Source organism: Aplysia californica, unplaced genomic scaffold (genome assembly GCF_000002075.1).
Source record: "Aplysia californica isolate F4 #8 unplaced genomic scaffold, AplCal3.0 scaffold00152, whole genome shotgun sequence".
Classification (NCBI taxonomy): Eukaryota; Metazoa; Mollusca; class Gastropoda; order Aplysiida; family Aplysiidae; genus Aplysia; species Aplysia californica.
The window spans coordinates 306632-326632 of NW_004797422.1; the positions used below are offsets into that span (position 1 = coordinate 306632).

The window sequence follows — 20001 nt, forward strand, 5'->3', positions numbered from 1 at the left end:
TGAGGTTGTCCTTGTGACTAGTGGTATTACCACTTGTGAGGTCTACTCCTATTTCTTTTCACTGACAGTATTGTCTAAATTTATGGGGCTGGAATATTGACTCATTGCAGCATTTATGAACTTGATTCTGGGGAAAGGGAAAGTGCTCTCGCAGAGAAAGTTGTGGCCATGCTATTATTAGTAGCAGCTCCTTGCTAATACTCAGTGCCCACTGCCCATCCGACTCTTTTGACTGAATTTTTCCTACATGGACAGGGCAAAAGTTTCCATTTTTTGCACAATACAACACAATTCAACTCAATTTGACTGACCTTCAAATTCAAACGCATATATTTTTTATAAGTCACAAATCATATCAGTTCAGCCATATGGTGCCAAAATGGTATAGCTTTTGCCCCTCCACGAAGAAAAATTTGGGAGACCAGGACTATCAAATGAATCTGATTGGCAGTGTGCACTGGGCTGGGTATAGGAATTACTCACTTTACCTGCTTGTTCTGACTCTAGTTTTGGTAAGAGATTTACGGCACTTGCAACACAATCAGATCATATAAGTTGCGAAGATTAGAGGTGTTACTAGGGAGTAGCATACTTGATTTTAGTAAGACTTTTACGGTACTTACAACACAATAAGGACATATAATAAGTGCCGAAGAATAGATTATGTGTTACAAGAGACACAAAAAAGAAAGTTGATAGGAAAGAATGAGCAAACCACAACTGAGCACCCGTCAACCACCCACAACAGTAGCATACAAAGAAAAGAAGAAGAGAGATAAGGACAACAGATGTTCAATAGGAAAGCAGGAGCAAATCACACCAGAGCACCCACTGTTCTGACATTAGGAGAGGCAAAGTTAATTCGTCTAGAAACATTTTATATTTTGTAGAATTAGCTTATGAACACAAAGACCAAAATACAAAAGTATCATATGATCTATAATAATTTATTGAAAGTGTATTTCATCTCAAATCTATACACACTTGCAAATGTTGGTACAGTGAAGTAACAAAAAGACCAGTAACAATTAAATCATCCCACAGACAGAATTTTTTTCCACAACTGTCAGCTACCCCCAAAAAGCTTCTTCATATATCTACAGTAACAGTCACAAACCGTGGTGGTAAGTCTGAAATTGCTATCCTTCAAGGAAAACAGTGTGCCAATGTCAAGTGTACCGCAGATAATGGACGTGTACATTTTGAGCCAACACTGTATTTAGTCATGTTCATTCCATATGTGAGGCATCGTGGTGAAATCCGGCGTTCGTCAAAATAATTAGATCTAAATCAAAGAAATCTGCATCTTTTTGGCCGATGAGCAAATTTTTTTTTTAAATTATTTTTTTGGCTCAACGCCTTTTATGTCCATTTAAAAACAAATTTTTAGGATGAAAGGCACACAAAATGTAAATTTCCAGTTTCCAAGGACTCTCAGGCTATGGGAAGTTAAAAAACTTTGGCAGCCATTTTCTTGCTAATTTTACCTCTGAAACCAGGCGACCCTGACCTCCTTCAATCGCAAATATTTCAACTTCTTCTATTCAACATAGACGGATATTTTTTTTTTCACCAAATGGAAGACAAATGAACAGGCTTCAACTTTAGTTTAAGATGATACCATTAACCTCACATGACCAAAAATTGATAAGCGCCCGATTCCACAGCGTCGTGACACATATACTTTGCACAATATTAGAACATGATGCATGAGGGTTTTCCAAGCAGTCCTTTCAGACAACAAAAATAAAACTATCGAATTTCAGACTTACATATATATAGTTTGTGACCATTACTACTGATGATAAGGAGGAGGAAGCTGACATGTTCTGAAAAAATTCCATCTTCATGTACACTCATGTGAAATATTTGACTACTTCACTTGGTATTATTGACATGGAGCCCATGAACCCCAAAATCAGGAAGACAATCTCTGTGTAAATCATTGTAAATGTTTTACACCCCCATCAATACAATTTAGATCACTTAGTAGGAGACAGCATATTACTTAAAACAAGTCAATGATGAGCTTGCAGTTGAAGTTGAAATTTTATATGTTATAGCTTTCAGGATTTAGCAAAGCAGTTTAAAAAATGAACACTTGGGGTTGTGGGGCATAAAACTTTTACAATTCTTTAAAAAATTAAGATCAGTGCCAAGGCATGAACACCTGGCCTGATCTGATTTTAAAAAACGACAGCATGAATAATTTATCAATAAATAATATCTGATAATAATGATCACACCTTTGAGACTTCTTGCGTAGTAAGGAACCTTGTGTCTTTTCCTAAAAGTAAGAGACACATTAGTACTTCAAGCATAAATCTCAGCAAACATCTTCATGACCTTACAATCTGTACACTGAATCCTCAAGTTTTCTTCTTGTGTATGCATCATATTTTTTTAAACAACACGGATTTTTTAAAAATACACATTTGTAAAAGTCCGAAAAGAAGAAAAAGTGAGTAGTGAGGTGACTTACACAGTGTAAATGTCTTTTACATAGACTTTGAAAAGACAGTTTATGACATAGTATAGTACAGAATAAAGAAGTCTGAAAGTCAAATCCACACAAGAAAATTAATTCAAATATGTGGAGAAAAGGTAAAAGACTAAAACACAATGTGACACAAAATTCTGCTACAAAGCTGAGCACATTTAGCACTCCTTCAAATTCTTCATGAACTGAATCTAAAATCATGATTGGTGAACATAAGATGCAAGGTTGAACAAAAGCATATATATGTGGCAATGCTGGCTAATGCTGAATAAGTTAATAAAGGCCTTTGTAACAAAGTAAGTTACTTTCAAATGGATCCTACATAAAACATGTAGAAAAGGCTAAGAATTAAATGTATTTTGATTCAAGATCTGTTTGCTGTTAACTGAATCTAGCAGTATAAACAAATTGATTCGTGGCAAAATGTCAGAGAGCAGTGAGGACTAAGATCCTCCGAGTGATCTAGAGAGGAAAAAGTGGGATTTTGAATTATATCGGAGAGAAGATAATGTAATGATATTCTGTAGAAATGGCCTTCAATGACTTCACAACACAAGACTTGCTAATTCCTGACAATCAGGAATTCGAGAATCTTATCACTTACATGGCACCAAAACCACTCCGTCCAGTTTGATGCAATTTTGTTCGTTGTTACATAAACGGATGCTATAATGCTGGTTGTCCCAGACTGGGTTTTGAAAACGTTGGCAAGTTTTACAGCCATCTGTATGTTACCACTGACAGAATACACACTACCAAACAGTAGATGCTGTGTAGTAACACAACAGATCCAGCTTTGTACATCACATTAATACTGAGAGTACTAAAACACATGGTAGGTCACAATAGAAGAATGATCATGGTTTGGAGAAAATCAAATCCTAGATTTAAAACCTAAGCATACCGTACTGTGCTTTGAGTGTTTCTGTTGAAACCACTTTCAAAAAGCTGCTCCCATAGTTTGAGTCGACACAGTCATGTAGTGCATCTCTACTAAAAGTATAAAAGTCACAATTTCGTCACTTTTGAGTTTGAGACATGGTTGTTTCTTCCAATGTGATGTACATGATAAAATTGTAACCATGGTTGTCCCTGTACTTTTGTTTTTTTTACTTTTAAATATTTTCCCAGCCAAGCTTTGATTACTGAGGGCAGAACTGAAGGCGAAATCATGATTTTTAAAAACCAAACAACTAACATATCAACCAGAGAAAAAAAGGTGAAGATGTGGCATAAGGATACAGCAAGCAACAGCTTTGAAAACAGAAGAGGTGAAATTCATAACACACACACACATTTACATTTACATCATACCCACAAAACACTGGTCCTTTCACACAGCCTGTCTAATGCTGACTGTCTTAAACTTAAACAATTTCATGCAGACTGCCTTACACAGATAATTTAATGATAATAAATAGCATATAACACAAATTCCCACTCAACAGCAACCTCTATACATTTTACAAAGCGACCGTTTAGTTCAAGTTCAAGAAACCCATATGCCACATTTTTCAAAAATTGATTTTTTTGCTTTCCCGTGGCTGCAAATCTCTCTTTGTCGCAATCTTTTTGATGTGCTGTAATTTATTTATAGTCCAATGCTCACATAGAAAAGCTATGTGATGGAAAAAGATCTGCGGCCATGGAAAAGCCAAAAAAAAGTCAATTTTAGATAAATGTGGCATACTGGTTTCTAGAACTGAACCTGCTAAATCTATAATTATTACTACCCCAGCAAACCTGATAGCATTCTAAAAAAAAAAACGTGTCAACTTCCTGGTAAGCATACATCCCTTTACATAGTCTTAGTCTTACATACAGCGCCTAGAGCTGTGTTCACATGGAAGCGGGCGCTATAGAAATGATCTACATTATTATTATTATTACAATTGTCTAACACAGACTTTCTCACACAAATTTCCAACAGGGACCACTTTTTGAAACTCACAAAATGGAGAAACAACACACATCAGGTCATGGCAAGATGTTTAGAGTTCATACAGCCCTCAGACATGGATTTTGATAGAGGACAGGCGTAATCATTAACTTTATCATCAGCTCTATCGGTTAACACTTCGTGGTAACTTGGCACAATAATGCGACAGTGAAAATTATCCGTTCTGGTCACTTGGCCTGAACCAGGCCCGAGAAGTCTGTTGCAGTCACTCTCCTGGCTGGGTGACCAGATGGGGTATTTTGTACTGCTGGCTGTTTGACTGCAAAGTATTAACGAGAGGGGAAGGAAAGAGAGATGGAGGCAAGTGAGGTGGGGTGGGGTGAGAACAGCAGAATCAATTTCTCCAACAGAAAAGTTTTGAACCATTGGGTGTGAATTTGATTAATTCGCTTTTGATTCAAAGTCCTGCAAGGAGTGAGCATAAACTTAAGGAAAAGTAAGATCAGGGTCAGTTCACTATGACAGTACATAATTGATTCAGCCTCAAGACCATGGGTTAAAAGACCCATTGAAGCAGAATGCAACTCTTTGAACAAATAATGTAGAAAAAACCGTACTTAAAACTGTTCCTTCTTTAGATTCAGCTTTGAACAAGTTATGTAAAATTACAACAGCCTCAAAAATGTTTCTTTACATTCAGCTTTGATGAACAAAAAATGCAGAAATTTCTTAAATAAAAAAAGACTACCTCCACTTTGAACAAGAAATACAGAAAATACCAAAACTAAAGAATTTTTCTGTAGGTCCAGCTTTGTTGGAATAAGGATAAATTAATCTGAACAATTTAACAGGTCGCGCCAGTGAGTTACTTTTGTTGTGAAGCAGAGTAAGAAAAGACTGGACCATTGCGTAAAGGTTCTCAACAATACAACCTACTATCTACAGACTTTTATGTATGATTATATGGCAATTACAAATATTTATTAAAAAACACCAATATAAAAATATAATACATAAATACAATCACACTCATTATTTCATTTACTACAGAGTACCAACCAAAGTTTCTGAACTACTGACTCTCCCAGCAAAACTTTGTTTTAAAAATTAAAAAACCCATAGGCCAGCAACCTTCAAACAAGTCTAAAACAAAACAAAACAAAGCAGGCCACCAGATATACATCATCATGCGTTTTTCTCATTTTCATGACTCTTGAAATTTGTCTAAGCATGACTGAGTTAATGCCCTATGAATGGGTCCTTTTTTTTTTTCTTTTCTAAGACACCCGATACATGGACAGCTCTTGATGGTGGCCAATCCTCCAACACAGGATGAGTAAGGAAGATGATGAAGATGATTCCCACAGATCTATCCGAGTAGATTGCACATTTTTTACACCCTCAATGTCCTCATTTAGATCTAGTGTTAGGAGACAGGCAGCCTAAACCCTGCCAGTCAAGGCTGAGTGGCAACAGCAAAGAGCCTAACCATTTCACATAAGATGCTGACCATAGACCAATATGTGCAGTTCACTTTTCTTTCTTGTACAAACCGCAAATGAATAATATGAAGTTCGGATGCACAACCATTTTAGATTAGTCTGAGTAAAGAGAAGTACACATTCAACTCAAAAACCCCGCAGTCATTTCATGCAGAGAAGAAGCAAAAAAGACAGAAACAAGAGGCGAAAAAAAAAAGATTAGGTCCGATTAGTAGAGCCCTGCGACTACTTGTTTGCCAAAATAAAGAGGTATCAACTGGCTATGAGAAAAAAAAAATCAGGAACTTTTTGGACCCCCTGGAAACGCATACACAAGGACTCAAGGTTTATGGATCATACTGTCTAAGACATCTTATATAACAACATTCAGCATGAAGTCATGCAAAATCTGGACAATTTCAAGAATCAGGATTTCCAGATTTATCCAGAGAATCAGCACCGCTGAACATGAGTTTATGAGAGTGTACAAGTATCACTTTCATAAAAGGCAGAAATACTAAATTAGAAATATAATTGGGTTTTTTCACAGTGCATCACAGAATAGTATAAAACATACAACAAACATTTGTCAACTGTCATGAGCAGGAAACAGTACACGTGGTACAAAAAAATAATTTAGAGATAAACGTATCAAAAACAACTCACCACAATCCTGTGAGTATAAATAAAACAAAAGTGACCAATAAATAAAAATCCAAATTGAGACAAAACTTTATATTATCTCTTTAAAATTCCTCAGTACCGGGTACACGCAGAAGAAGCAGACGTGAAGTGTACAGTCTCAATGATGTCATCATGTTCTGAGTACACGTGTCCACTGCTCAGTGTAAGACTCCCAGGGATGCCAAATGATTTTAGGAAGAAAAAAAAACACTGAAAATGAGCAGAGCATCACATCTCACCTAAAACGAACCTTGTAAAGTTTTTAAATGAGCAAACAAAAACATCTCTAAGTCTTACCTCTCCCCTTTCCTTTGCAAGTGCATTGGACCTTTGTTGCATCAATTCCAATATTATTTTTGTCTTGAGAAAAAGGACCTAATGTCAGTGGAAAAATTCCAACGGATGAAAAAAAATGGAAAAACTGGAGATTTGGCATCCTCCACGCACCATGTTGAAAAGTGACGTATGACAGAGTCTTATACTGAGCAGTCGAAAAAACATAATGTACATAAATGAAGGATTGCCTGTGTACATACATTACATAAAGGATTTCCTACAAAAAGGTTTGCCAGAACAACAATACCTCTGCAGCCTCTGTGTAGGGCTTTGATTGTTATGATTGTAACTTTTACATGCCTCTTTTTTTTCAAATGGGAGGGAAAAAAAGACAGAAATTAAATAAAGGGAGAAAGAATATTAGGATAAAAGAGAAGTATAAATAATCTAACCTTCCATCTGTAGGAAAGGAGGCTTTTTATTTCAAACTGAACTTCCAAAGTCCTGAGGACACTTCTTCACAAAGTCAGAGGTAGGCTAGTCATGTGACTTCAGTGCAACATCATAAAGAGCAGGTGGGGGGGGGGGGGAAGGTTATACCCTTTGCACAGGTATGTATGTACAACAAGTATTTAGTTAGTTTAGTTTTAGTTAGTAAGGTTTTTTAAACGGCGCTCGCAACTGCATAAGGTCATGTGAGCTCCAAGGGGTGAGTGTCAACAGAGAAGTCCAAACATGTAAGTATATGTCCATGCGTGGATTTGTGCATGAGACATAAGTTTTGCATTCATCTCAAGCTTTGGAGAAAAATTTTGAAAAACACTCAAAACTGTAAGATGTAACTTTCTCCCAGTATCACACAACATTAAGATCATCATGAGAGAATTTTCTGGACATTGTAGCAGTTCTCCGGTACAACAAGCACACTCCCTGGGGTACATTGGACACCTGTCCAAGACAACCACCGGTATAAACAACCACTGCCCACATCCCCCTTGCATTTTTTTCTCTATATGGTCGCTTCTTAAGGACAAGGGGGCTATCCCAAAAAATGCTGTTTTGAGAAAATCGAAGGTAAAGTTTTTGCCCCTTGTTCAGTGTCTATAAAAGACAAGGAGAGTTTTCCCTATAAGCAAACAAATATACACACCAATGAAACCAAACTTCTACTATAGGTAGGCCAAAGCCTACTTTTGGTGTAGGTCAAGATTTCTGGAAACTCCCGAAATCTGGGTTAGCCCGTTTGTCCTTAAAAGTGACCATATATTTTAATGATATTGTCCAACATGTCCACCTTTCTAAGACAACCACTATTCTTCTCAACATCGTGTGGCCATCTTGGACAATTTCAACAGTAAGTCATGTACAGTGGAGTCCGCCTAAAGTGAACACACTTTTTTAGAACAATCGGTTAAAGTGAGCGATATTCTGTGGTCCCGATTCAAATGCTATTCTTTAAAGTAAAAAACAGAGGATAAAAAGAACCAGTTTCATGGGGAAATCGGATAAAGTGAACGCCCAAACGAGTGAAAGCGAAAAACGGACCAACCGTGTCACTGTCGCCATGCCGTGAAAATAAAATTCTTTGCCTCGGGCATCGGAAGACAATCCCAGCTCAGCGTTGCCGATGGCAATCAGAAAGAAAGAGCTCTAGTCTAGGCTCTCCCGCTGTGTTGTTCCCCCCCCCCCCCCCACACCACTTCCACCTTTGACCCACCACTGCACGTAGCTACTGTTTCTAAGCCTCCACCCTACCTAAAAGCTTAAACTGAACCTCGGATAAAGAGAACACATTCTTCTGGTCCCAAAAAGTTCACTTTAAGCAGACTCCACTGTATCACTGTTACACACCAAGACCCAACATCATTTCTCCTACCTTCCAGAAAGTTTTTAAAATACCTTATTTTGCTTCCAGTTCTTTTACCCTGTTAGGCCTGCTGTCTTACAAAAGTATCTTCTTTACTGTACTTTCTCCTACCCTGTTAATGTAGAAAAATTACCCAACAAAAACTCATACTTGCAGTAGAGTTCTTTAAAAAATCTTATTTGCTTATTCTTTCTCCAACCCTGTTTTTCCAGACAAGCAAAAGAAAGTCTTATTTGCCATCTCTTCCCTTCCACTCTGTTATTCCAGGTAAGTTTTTTAGTCTCTTTTGTACAATAAAATTCAAATAAAAGACTTTTTGGCACAACGTTCTTGTCACAAAACGTATTCTGGCATCACCAAAAGTTATCATTTTCGAAAGCCACTCACAGTCATAACTATCAGTTTAAAAAGTCACACATATAGGCATACACACATACACGCAGAAATCTGAACTCATATATGTGTATATATGTACACATCAGGGGAAAGGTACGGCCCCTCCCCACACACATACATGCATACACATGCCCATAATCCGCACATGTCTGTGAACACGCAAAACACATGAGTGCACATATAACACATGGGCACACACACACACACACATGTATGCACATACACCCACTCATACCTGTTCACACACACAACACATACGCACATGCACACACACACACACATGTATGAAAATAACATCCACTCATACCTGCTCACACACACAATACACACATGTATGCACAAACACACATGCACACACACACTCTCTCTCTCTCTCTCAGCCACTACTTTATTTGTTTTTTCCCCCCCCCCCCTACCCTCCTGTTGTGATATGCTCGCATCATCCAGCGGTCAAGGAGCTCCCATGATGTCCAGCAGATGGTTGACCTTTTTGTTGAGCCAGGTGACCTGTCGTTTGCGTAAATCCGTGAGCCACAAGGGGGTTAAGAGCGAGTAGCCCCTGACGGCCCCCAGCACCGCCCCTGCCACACACGCATTGCTGTTGCTGTCACCGGCCATCTTTGTCAGCACTGTGATGAAAGATCTGTCCGACAAACAAAGCAATGCGCAGCATCAGCATGTTTGTTGTTTGTTTGAGTAAAAAGAAGCAAATCAACTTGATGAAAATGGGCATTCGCTGTTAAGTTTTAGTTTTGGTAAGAGTTTTATCGCACTTGCAACACAATTAGATCATATAAGAGCCAAAAATTAGAGGTGTTACTAAGATAATAACATACCAAAAAAAAACCCCATGCAATATCATATTAATATTATTACAGACACAGAACACATACTATACCATATAAGATGCAGAATCCATACTATACTATATCATAAAAGACAGAGAACCCATCATACAATACCGTACCATATCAGACACAGACCCCAAGCCAATACACATGGAGAAGTATACACAACAAAATACCACATTCTACACATTAACAAATAACACAAACACAACACACATAGAATTACACACACTCACACATATACATTCACAAATACACACACAAACATCACAGATTTATCCTACCTGTAGTCGTCAGGCCAATATAGTGCTATGAGAGCAGCTTTCAGTGGGGTGTACGTGTGACTCACAGCATACGCTGCTCTTGCATCAAAACTGAAATGAAAAAAAAAAAAAAAACCTTGAACGATCGATTTTAAATGTTTTTATGCCCCTATCAACAGTTTAGATCATTGAAAAGCGAGCTGTTTTGACTCTACCTGGAAGGGCCAACAAAGGTGAAGTGGGATATAGAATCCCACCTGAAAAACAAAAAGAGTAAAGCTGTAGAAGATCAGACCAGACAAGACCAGAGAGCAGGCAGAGAGGGTTGTTCTACAATGCTGCAGCAAGCTAAAGTCAGTGCAGCATTAGAGAAGCGGTTTGCTTCTTCAGTGCCCTCAGACTGAACAACTGATGGCAACAGTCGATAGGTGGACATAAATGGTCCTCATGTTTCAGGCAAAAGGAATAAGGAAAGTCCACCTACATAATATATTGGAAACATAAAACCCGACATTGGTCTACAACTTCACGAAATGTTACATCAAAGCAGAGCCCGAGGAAGATGGATGTCTGTTGTGGCAAGGAGTGGGGCATCAATGGACAAACACAGCCTTGGTGAAAGGTAGCACATGATACCTCACATATATTGACACTTCGAGTCCACAATTTTAACTTTATCCGTACACGCCCTGGGGTCATTCTGTACCCCCGGGGTTGTAATTCTTCACATTTTAGAATACTTCTATTACAATGATCTCTTTGACACTTTCAGTATTTCTCAAAAAATCATTTTGACAGACTGCTATGCAAAGCGTACAGATTGGATTAAAGAGTAAATTTCCTCTTTGGAAGTGGTGGCAAAGAGTTCCCCACGTCGCATGGATACGATAGTAAAACATGATGTACGGATAGGGTTAACCATGAGCTTTGACGGCTTAGCAACAGTAAAAAGAAGCACATCGACACAATATCAATCACTTAGTGCCTAAAAAAGTAAGACGGACAGAAAAACAACAATGGAACCTGCCAGCGGTACCCTCCTATTACTCACAACTCACTTTGAGAAAGACTTGCAGTTGCGTAGAGACAAAAACTCCTCCTTGTCCGAGGAATCGGTGATGTGTGACGCCGACTGTTGAAACAGTTTGTCCAGGAGCTCTTCGTTCACCGTTCTCTTCTGGTCATCTGTCTCCATAACCAACTGCCCCTGGTCAGTGGAAAGAAAAAAGCACACAACGTCATGATCAGAGCACTATCGCTTTTTTAACTGTACCTCAGCTGAGAGGGAGACAGCATCTTAGCAGACAGACAGTGATATTCTTATTAAGGTTTTATGGAGTTCGCAACTGCATAAGGTCATATGAGCGCAAAGGGGTGGATGTCAACAGAGAAGTCCTAACGGGGAATCAGGCTTACTCTACTCACATCTCGAGCCTCAACAGAACAGAGTCTGCTTCGACTATCAAGGCACCCTGGATATAGCGGGTCACAAGAGAGTGACAAACATCCAAAGAAGTTGAGGGAAAAAATGACGATAGTAAAGAAGAGGAAAGAAAAAGCAGCAGTTCCCCCTATGTTGCTCCGACACAGCATGAGCATGACATTGGTAAATCAGCCCATTTACAATTCTACTGTGCATAAGAACATGTTAATATCCCCCCTTTGGGAATGGCCTGAAGACAACTTTAGTCAGTAGCCCTGCCCTGGGGGGGGGACAGTGGTATTCAATAAAACAACTTCTCCAAGAGGCACATCAACACAATAACAGCCATATGGTGCAGGAAAGAAAACAGACAGAACAAAGATAGTAGCACCACAGGGAGAGAAAAGAAGTAAGACCTACTAGAGGCACCCGACAACCACCAGCAGAAATAAAACCACAAAACTGACCTGTAATAAGGTGGCAATGAGAAGCGAGACAAGGACACAGCTGGCCACACATTTCCTGTCTGCATGGGTCGCCCGGCAGATTCTCACAGCGTTGCCTTCTACTTCATGAAGCTCATGGAAGTTGGGAACTCCTGAAACGGAAATTGACCCCAACAAAATTACTAATCATCATTGTTAATGCCTCACACACAGACCACACACACACACATCCTCCCCCCACCACCAGAGATACTCAATAAAATTATAAAATTATTTCCTCATTAAGCTAAAAAATGAAACGAACGTTTCTGCAAACAATAGCGAAGGGCCTTCACCACAAACACCAGTGCCAATCATGAATAAACAAAAAGTGTGAGAACACGTATGCAAGAGTGGCATGTATAGATTCTTGAAAAAAAAAAATTAGATCAACTTGCTGTTACAACTACCTGTCTAAGACAATTACCCATGCCCATGCAAACAACAACTTTCCACTTCCCTCCTTGCATTTTTTTTCTATATTATAATGACATGGTCCAACCAGGTGTCTATCGTGACCAATTTTCTCCTCGACAATAGGAGGCCATTTTGGACAGCTTTGACTGTCGTTGAAACAGATTACCTCATAAACATTTTTTTTTTCTTTCAGAAAAGCCCACTTAGATTTTTCATGAACATTTGATTGAGTCACCTAATATGGCAGTCCTGACAATTGCCCCGTTATCCACACCAAACTCTCGGCATGGCGCCATGTAGACCAGCTTCTGGGCCACCTCGGTGTGGCTACACAACGTCAGGGAGGGCAGAGACGAGGATGTCGACGAAAGTCTCTTCAACTGGACGTGTTGTTGGGACGATGACGGAGACGACGGAGAGTCCTTTGAAACACTGTCAGTTCTCGTTGCCATAACAACACCATCTCCTCCCGTCACCTCAGCATTTGTGAGCGTCATCCCAGCAACACTATCCGTTCCCGCCACCTCCACGTTCGTGAGCGTCACTGTGGCAACAGCATCCGTACCCGTCCCTTCAGTGTCTGTGTGTGCCGGCGATATAGCAACACCATCTCTCCCTGTGGCCTCAGCCTCTATGTGTGGTGATACAGGTTGATGACTTGATATGTGATTAGACAGGTCCCCGTTTTGAGTTACTTTATTTTTCTCTAAGATGGCACTTGATGTCCAATGTGGATCTCTGGTAAAACTTTCATGGTGTGCTGCCTGGGGGAAACAATTTTTAAAAAAAATTAAAGTCTACTTTGAGGAAAAATTTGCATACAAATACCCATAGATAAAATATATACAATAATTGGTCAATGCAACAATGCACAATACCACACGAATACAATACACACAGGATTTGAATGAATGTCACACCAATTGCATTTTCATAAACAAAAGCCACGTCTTAACATCTGTCAACACGGATTGTTCAACTAAATTAAGGTTAAGTTTAAACTGGGAAATTCTAGAAAATCCACAGAGTTGAACAATTTAATAGCAATCTCGCTACTGGACTCAATCAACATAAATTCTTGCACATCATGTTCAGACTTGGAACCTTACTCTATTTTGAATGAAGCAACAAGATCTATTGAAAAGTTTTGTAACAAAGTGGATCATCTCTAACATTCGAACATCCGATTTTTGTTCCTCTTTAGATCACGAACAGAAACATAATTCTTCACTTCTGTGAAGAAAACATTTTGTCATAAAATACCTACATCACTAGTCATTTCTCTACCTGCGCAATGGTATCACTGGTCACAACCCCAGCAGAGTCGCCCAAGTCTGGAAAGCCCCGCTCCACCCAGGCCAAGAGCCGACGTCCAAACTCCAGCTCATCCACCACGCCCCCCCAGTTGACCAGAGAGTCCAAAACGAGCACCTGGAACAAAGACAATTTTAAATGACTATCCTACTAGATCTATCAATTTTTATTCTGTTTTCTTCGTTTTAACATTTTAACACTTTCCTTGCTTAATGGAGTACCTGGAGTTCTCAGTAAAAAGTAAAGCCAACATTGCAAAATGCTGTAACACTAATTTTACTTGTGCTCCCTTTTTAAAATAAGTTTTAGTAAGTGTTTTATGGCACTTGCAACACAATAAGGTCAAACAAGTGCCAAAGATTAGATGCAAACCACACCAGAGCACCCGCCAACAACCCACTTTTTAAAATAAAGGTTGTGAAAAAGCCTCAACACATGAAAATTATGAGCATATATACCATGTATACTCACCTATAAGGCAAGCAATTTACCCCAAAAATAAGATCCAAAAGTATACCCCCTGTATTTTAAATGTGACATGCAGCCAGGATTAGGCCAAATAAAAGAAAAGTTATACAGAATATAATTTTCCTAGATTATATCAATTCCAATGTAACAAACAACAGTTCTTAAGGGTAAGACACAATATTTGATGCCCAACTAGTATTTGATTTAATACATGTCGAGCCCCCTTCAGCATGTCAGAAATTCACGCTATATTATAAGAGCGACACACACAAAAAATTAGCCAATTTGAAAGTCAAAGTATATCCCCCCCCCCCCCTCCATTATGCGACATTTTATAGGCGATTATAATTATAGTGCGTTTATTTTCTTGTGTTGAGGTTTTTCTACAAACTTTTTCTGTGATTTTGGCAATTCTCAAAATACAGGAATTCTTGCAGCTTCACAAGTTTATTCCTTATTTCAAGTCACCTAAAGCTATGGCAGTGCTCACAAATTGGTCAAAGTTGGAGGTCCAGTCCCCCTGTCTCCAGAGCACCCTGTGCTCGTCTTGGACAATTCTGGAGTAGATTAAGTCATCGTCAAAGTTGTAGTGGAAGGAGCACTCGTCATCTGACATCCACCGACATGCCACACCTATCGCATCCCCGATGGCCGCTCCGTAGATCAGACCTGAAGAATGTCAAAAAATTTGTCCCATAAAACATCATGCAAAATACAAGAGAAGCTATTCGGGCCGATCGATGAACTGAGCAGGACGGCCCAATATATGACAGATAACGGACTTCAAGTGTGATGCGATCGAGAAGAAGAACATACAAAATGATAACATCTTTAAAGACATTCTAGACCAACATTTTGACAATATTAATCCATATTTGTACATTGAATTCAATATGAATTCACAACACAAAGTCTTTGGTGTCATCCTTTACAGCTATGAGTCTAAAGTGTGTTAGAGAATACATACAGCAATATACGACCAAAACTTAAAAAATTCCCAGAAAAAAGGTATCCCCTCTAAAGACCATCAACCGCCAAACCTATGAGATAAGAGATAAAAATTCAAAGTAGTCTCCCATATCAACCCACAAGATGAGAGAGTATAACTCAAGTAATTAGAGCACAAATCCCTTTGTGGTCAGGGGAAAGCTTATCAAATATTCCAAAACATTTCATGCCACTTGGACTACCATTAACATAAATAATTAACTTTTTGTCAGCAAGAAGACACCATTTCTACTTTACTGAAGTATGAAGTAATTGTAACTGTAAATGTTTCACATCCCTATCAACACAACTCAGATCATTTACAAGGTGGGCTATCTCAAACCAGTCAGTCTCAGTGGGACGCAACATCTCAGCGGACAGAGATACCCAATAAAAACTTTCCCCACTTGGGAATCAATCAAACTCACATCATCTTTGTGCAACAGCGAAGAGCCTAACCATTACCTGGTACACCACAAACACAGGCCATACCAATGTTATGAAAACTTAGAAGAAAAGAGCACCAGACTTATTTCTTTTAAGGCGGGGGAAGGGGGGATGAATAGAATTTAAAAATTGAAAAAAAGAGCCCCTTGACTTACCTATAACCCTGTCCCTCAGCTGGAAAGGAGTGAGTGTCGTTGCATCTAAGGGGGGCAATAACGGAACTTTGATCCTGCTGGTGACGTGTGCCGTGTCCGTCTGCTCCTGGATGTACTGGATTTGTGCCGAGTGCGGGTTGGCCACGGAAGGTTCCAGCTTGTTGTTGCAGCAGCGGGGGAACTGGTTGAGAGGCGTGGCGGGCCGAGACGGGATCTCGTTGTAGTTGGTGGTGTATTGTTTGCGGAGGTACTCGAGTGTGGATGATGACCCCTCATCACAGACTGCCTGTGGGGGGCTCTCCAAGCGGTTCTGTCGAGTAAAGGACAGAAAATTAGGAAAGCAAATAGGTTTTTAACCTCTCATACAGCATTAAACATCAATCGGTGTTAAGCTCTTACCTTGTTATGTTTTGTTTTTAGTTTTTGTAAGATTTTACAGCACTGGCAACACAAATTTAATTGGTCATACATATAGGTGCTGAAGATTACAGGTGTTGCTAGAGACAAAGAAAAGGAGGAGAGGTAAGGACTACATATGTTTGATAAAAAAGGAAAAGCAACCCACACCAGAGTGCCCACCAAACCATTCACAACGTGTAACTGGTTTCTTGAAAAAATTTTCCACACCCACAAAAACAAAAAACTTCAGATTTAATTAACATGAGAAGACATGACAGTTTACCCCTGGCACTTTTATACTATACATAGCACAAGCTGATTGACCTCAGCAATGAGGTTATGACAAAAAGAGTCATAATTTTTCTTCCAATTTGAGAAAAGTGTTAAGACACATTTGTTCAACCCTATCTGACTATCTTCTGCCAGTAGTTTTTGTACGTGCAAATGTGTGTGGGTCTGAGAGTTGTGTGTACATGTGTGTGTGTGTGTATGTGTGTGTGTGCGCACGCGCATGCGTGTGTGTGTGTGCATGCGTGTCAAGTTAAATAGTCTCATAATGTGCATTTTCTTGGGGGGTTTTGTTACTTTCGTGACAATTTTGCATTGTACAGAGCTTAGCACCTTCTGAGAATTAGGCGCTGTAAAAATTCTCATTATAACTATTGTCATCATATTCCATAATTCAAGCATAACATCATCGATATATTACTGTCTACAAATTCTAATGAAACGGCTCACCTGTTGAGCCAGGAGCAGATGTACAGGACAGCTGGGACAGCCCAGAGACAGAGGTAGTTGTTTCAGTTTGTTGTGCACCACGCTGAGTCGACCCAGACGCTCCATGTCCCCGATGTCTTCTGGCAGAGATCGCAACTCATTGTACGACAGGTCGATCTAGGGAGGACAAAGACAAAGAAGATGGAAACAGAAATAATAAAATGGTTATAATAAAATACATATCATTTCATGATACTGACACAAGTTGTCTTTAGGCCATTCCCAAAAGGGGAATATTAACATGTTCTTATGCAAAGTAGAATTGTAAATGTCATGCTCATACTCTGCCGTAACAACATAGGGGGAACTGCTGCTTTTTTTTCCCTCATCCTTACCCTCGTCATTTTTCCTCTACTTCTTTTGTGTGTTTGTCACTCCCTTACGAACTGCTATTTCTGGGATGCCTTGACAATCGAAGCAGACTTCGTGCTGTTGAGGCTAGAGAGGTGAGCAGAGTAAGCCTGATTACAAGTTTGGACTTCTCTGTTGCCATCCACCCCTTGGAGCTCATATGACCTTATGCAGTTGCGAGCGCCGCAAAACCTTGCTGAAACTAAAAAAGATTTGTGAAGCTCCAAGTCAAGTGAGATAGCACATCAGTAGACAGAAGGAAATACTTCATAAAACAACTTCCTTTTGTAGGAATTGAACTCACGACTTCTGCATGCAATGGCAAAAAGCCTGACCACTACGCCACAGACACCAGTTCCCTTAGTTGCGAGAGACAGCTAAAATAAGTTACTTACCTTCTCCAGTTTGACCAGGTGCACAAAACTTTCCGGCAGCGAGTGGAGTTTGTTGTGCTCGAGATGAATCTCCTTCAGGTGGAACAGAAGACCGAAACTCTCAGGCAATCCCTGCAACAGGGAAAGGAAACATTGAAAGAAAATTAACATTGATTAGGTGTTTTATGGCACTATCAACACAATTTTGATCAACAGACAACACGAATACAGTCAAAATTGTTTAAGATGCTCACATATTGTCAAGGAGAAAAGTGGTTGTTCTAGACAAGTCAGTTAGACATCTTGGACAGTGTCATTTTAATATAATACAGAAAAATACACTAGAGAGGGAAATGGGAATTGGTCATTTGTACCGGTAGTTATCGTGGACAGGAGGCCATTAGAGCAGGTTCAATTGTAATTTTAAAATATTTTGCATCCCACTCTTCACTATTTAGGAGGTTGGCTGCTTCCGTCCTGTCTTTAACAACAAGCCTGTGTTAAGTGGTTTACAAAGCACAGCAGACTGATGAAGATATCGGATATAATTACTTCCCCATTTGGGAATCAAACTCACATCCACTGCGAGCAATGGTGAAGAACCAAACCATTGCACTGCACACAGTGGTACAAGAATGCATTTTACTTTAAAAAAGAAGAAAAAAACCCACATACAACAGTACACAATCAGAAGCACAGAGAATTCCTTTTGTGTACCTTGAGAACATGTGCTAATCATCATAAATCAAATATTGTTTCAATTTAAGTTAGCTTTACTATTAACCCATCCAGAAAAGCTACACCCACATAAAGTCTCTTGCTCCACTTTCAAGATACATTTGTCAATGTTTTACAAATGAATAAAAAACGAACTTAAGTTTTGTTCCCATATATTATACATATAAACAATTTCAAAAACATATGGATGAAAAAAAAAGGAAAGGCAGTTTACCAGAACCACGGTTTGACCTAGCCCTCCATTCCTTTTTACTCACACACACACACACACACACACACACACACACGCACAAACACACGCACAAACACACACACGCGCGCGCGCGCGTGCACGCAGACTTGGACCGTACATTCCCTTCTGAATGTATTTAGCCTGTTATGCATGTCGTCCCTGTTTCTTCTCTCTGCGGATCCACATATATGAGTCATCATAGCGCAAGTGGAGAAAGACGCGTTTCACTTGTTTTAACTCATTGCAGACTCGCATTCTGTTCATTCGAACGCTTGAAGACCCGATGTTTCAGAATACTAAAACAAGCATAATTTCGTTATTCATTCGTAGTTTTCAATTCTCTTTCCTTTGTCTGGTACTTAAAGAGACAGATAACAATAATGTATACTATAATAATAAATATGCAAAAATTTGTTTCTAGTCTGTAGGATGGTTCGAAATATCTCGCAACTTTGCTTTTGATCGGCTGCTGTCGGACTTTTTTTATGTGTCCGCTTCGTCCTTAATGAGTTAAAGAAGGAAGCGGAGTCGCACATGTTGACCCTTAACCGTTTCCCCTTTTCCCCACTCACTCACGTTGCTTCTGCATCTTACGCAAATCTGTTTCAAAGCAGAAAGAAGGGGGACTATTTTTGTACTTAAAATCTTCTTTTGCATTTTTTAAAATTTGTATGTGTGTGTGGGAAGGGGGAGGGGTGTCCTTTAATTAGTTTGATTCAAGGCTCACTGTTCAGAAAGATAAACTGAAAGATAGTTGTTGAACATTGCTATGCCTTGTATTAGGCTTACCTGTACGATATTAAAATTTCTCCAACAATATTACCAGGTTCTTACCTATGTCAATTCACATTCAACAGAAAATGTTCACAAGTTGAACATCAGATGTTTGTGGGTGCTCTGACGTGGTTGCGCATCCTTCTTTTCTACCAAACATCTATTGTCTTTATCTCTCCTCCTCCTTCTTTTTTTGTGTGTTGTGTGTTTGTTACTCTCATGTGACACCTCAAAGCTTCGGCACGTATATGACTAAAGTGTGTTGCAAGTGCCATAAAACGCTTACTCAAACAAAACAAAAACAATTTCGACATTCACAGAAATCTTGCCCTTTCACAAAACTTCTATTAATTTAAACATTGCACAAGTGTAATAAGAAATTTGAATGTCAAGCAAAAGTGCAAGGAGTAGGATGAGGGGGTTGGAAAGATGTTTTTGTGGGGGG

General features: G+C 39.3%; 1 protein-coding gene across 1 annotated transcript in view; it reads right to left on the bottom strand.

Moving 5' to 3' along the window:
- Positions 1-9513: 9513 nt before the first annotated feature.
- The window catches only part of LOC101861361, a 14426-nt gene continuing 3938 nt past the window's right edge, over positions 9514-20001 (bottom strand). The window contains exons 4-13 of the mRNA XM_005097325.3: positions 17834-17944; positions 17049-17204; positions 15912-16221; positions 14813-14991; positions 13828-13971; positions 12776-13304; positions 12106-12236; positions 11274-11422; positions 10237-10326; positions 9514-9747 (exon numbers count right to left, since the gene is read on the bottom strand). Of these exons, the coding sequence (XP_005097382.1) occupies positions 9555-9747; positions 10237-10326; positions 11274-11422; positions 12106-12236; positions 12776-13304; positions 13828-13971; positions 14813-14991; positions 15912-16221; positions 17049-17204; positions 17834-17944 (1992 nt within the window). The 3' untranslated portion in view covers positions 9514-9554. The remainder of the gene's footprint in view (positions 9748-10236; positions 10327-11273; positions 11423-12105; positions 12237-12775; positions 13305-13827; positions 13972-14812; positions 14992-15911; positions 16222-17048; positions 17205-17833; positions 17945-20001) is intronic.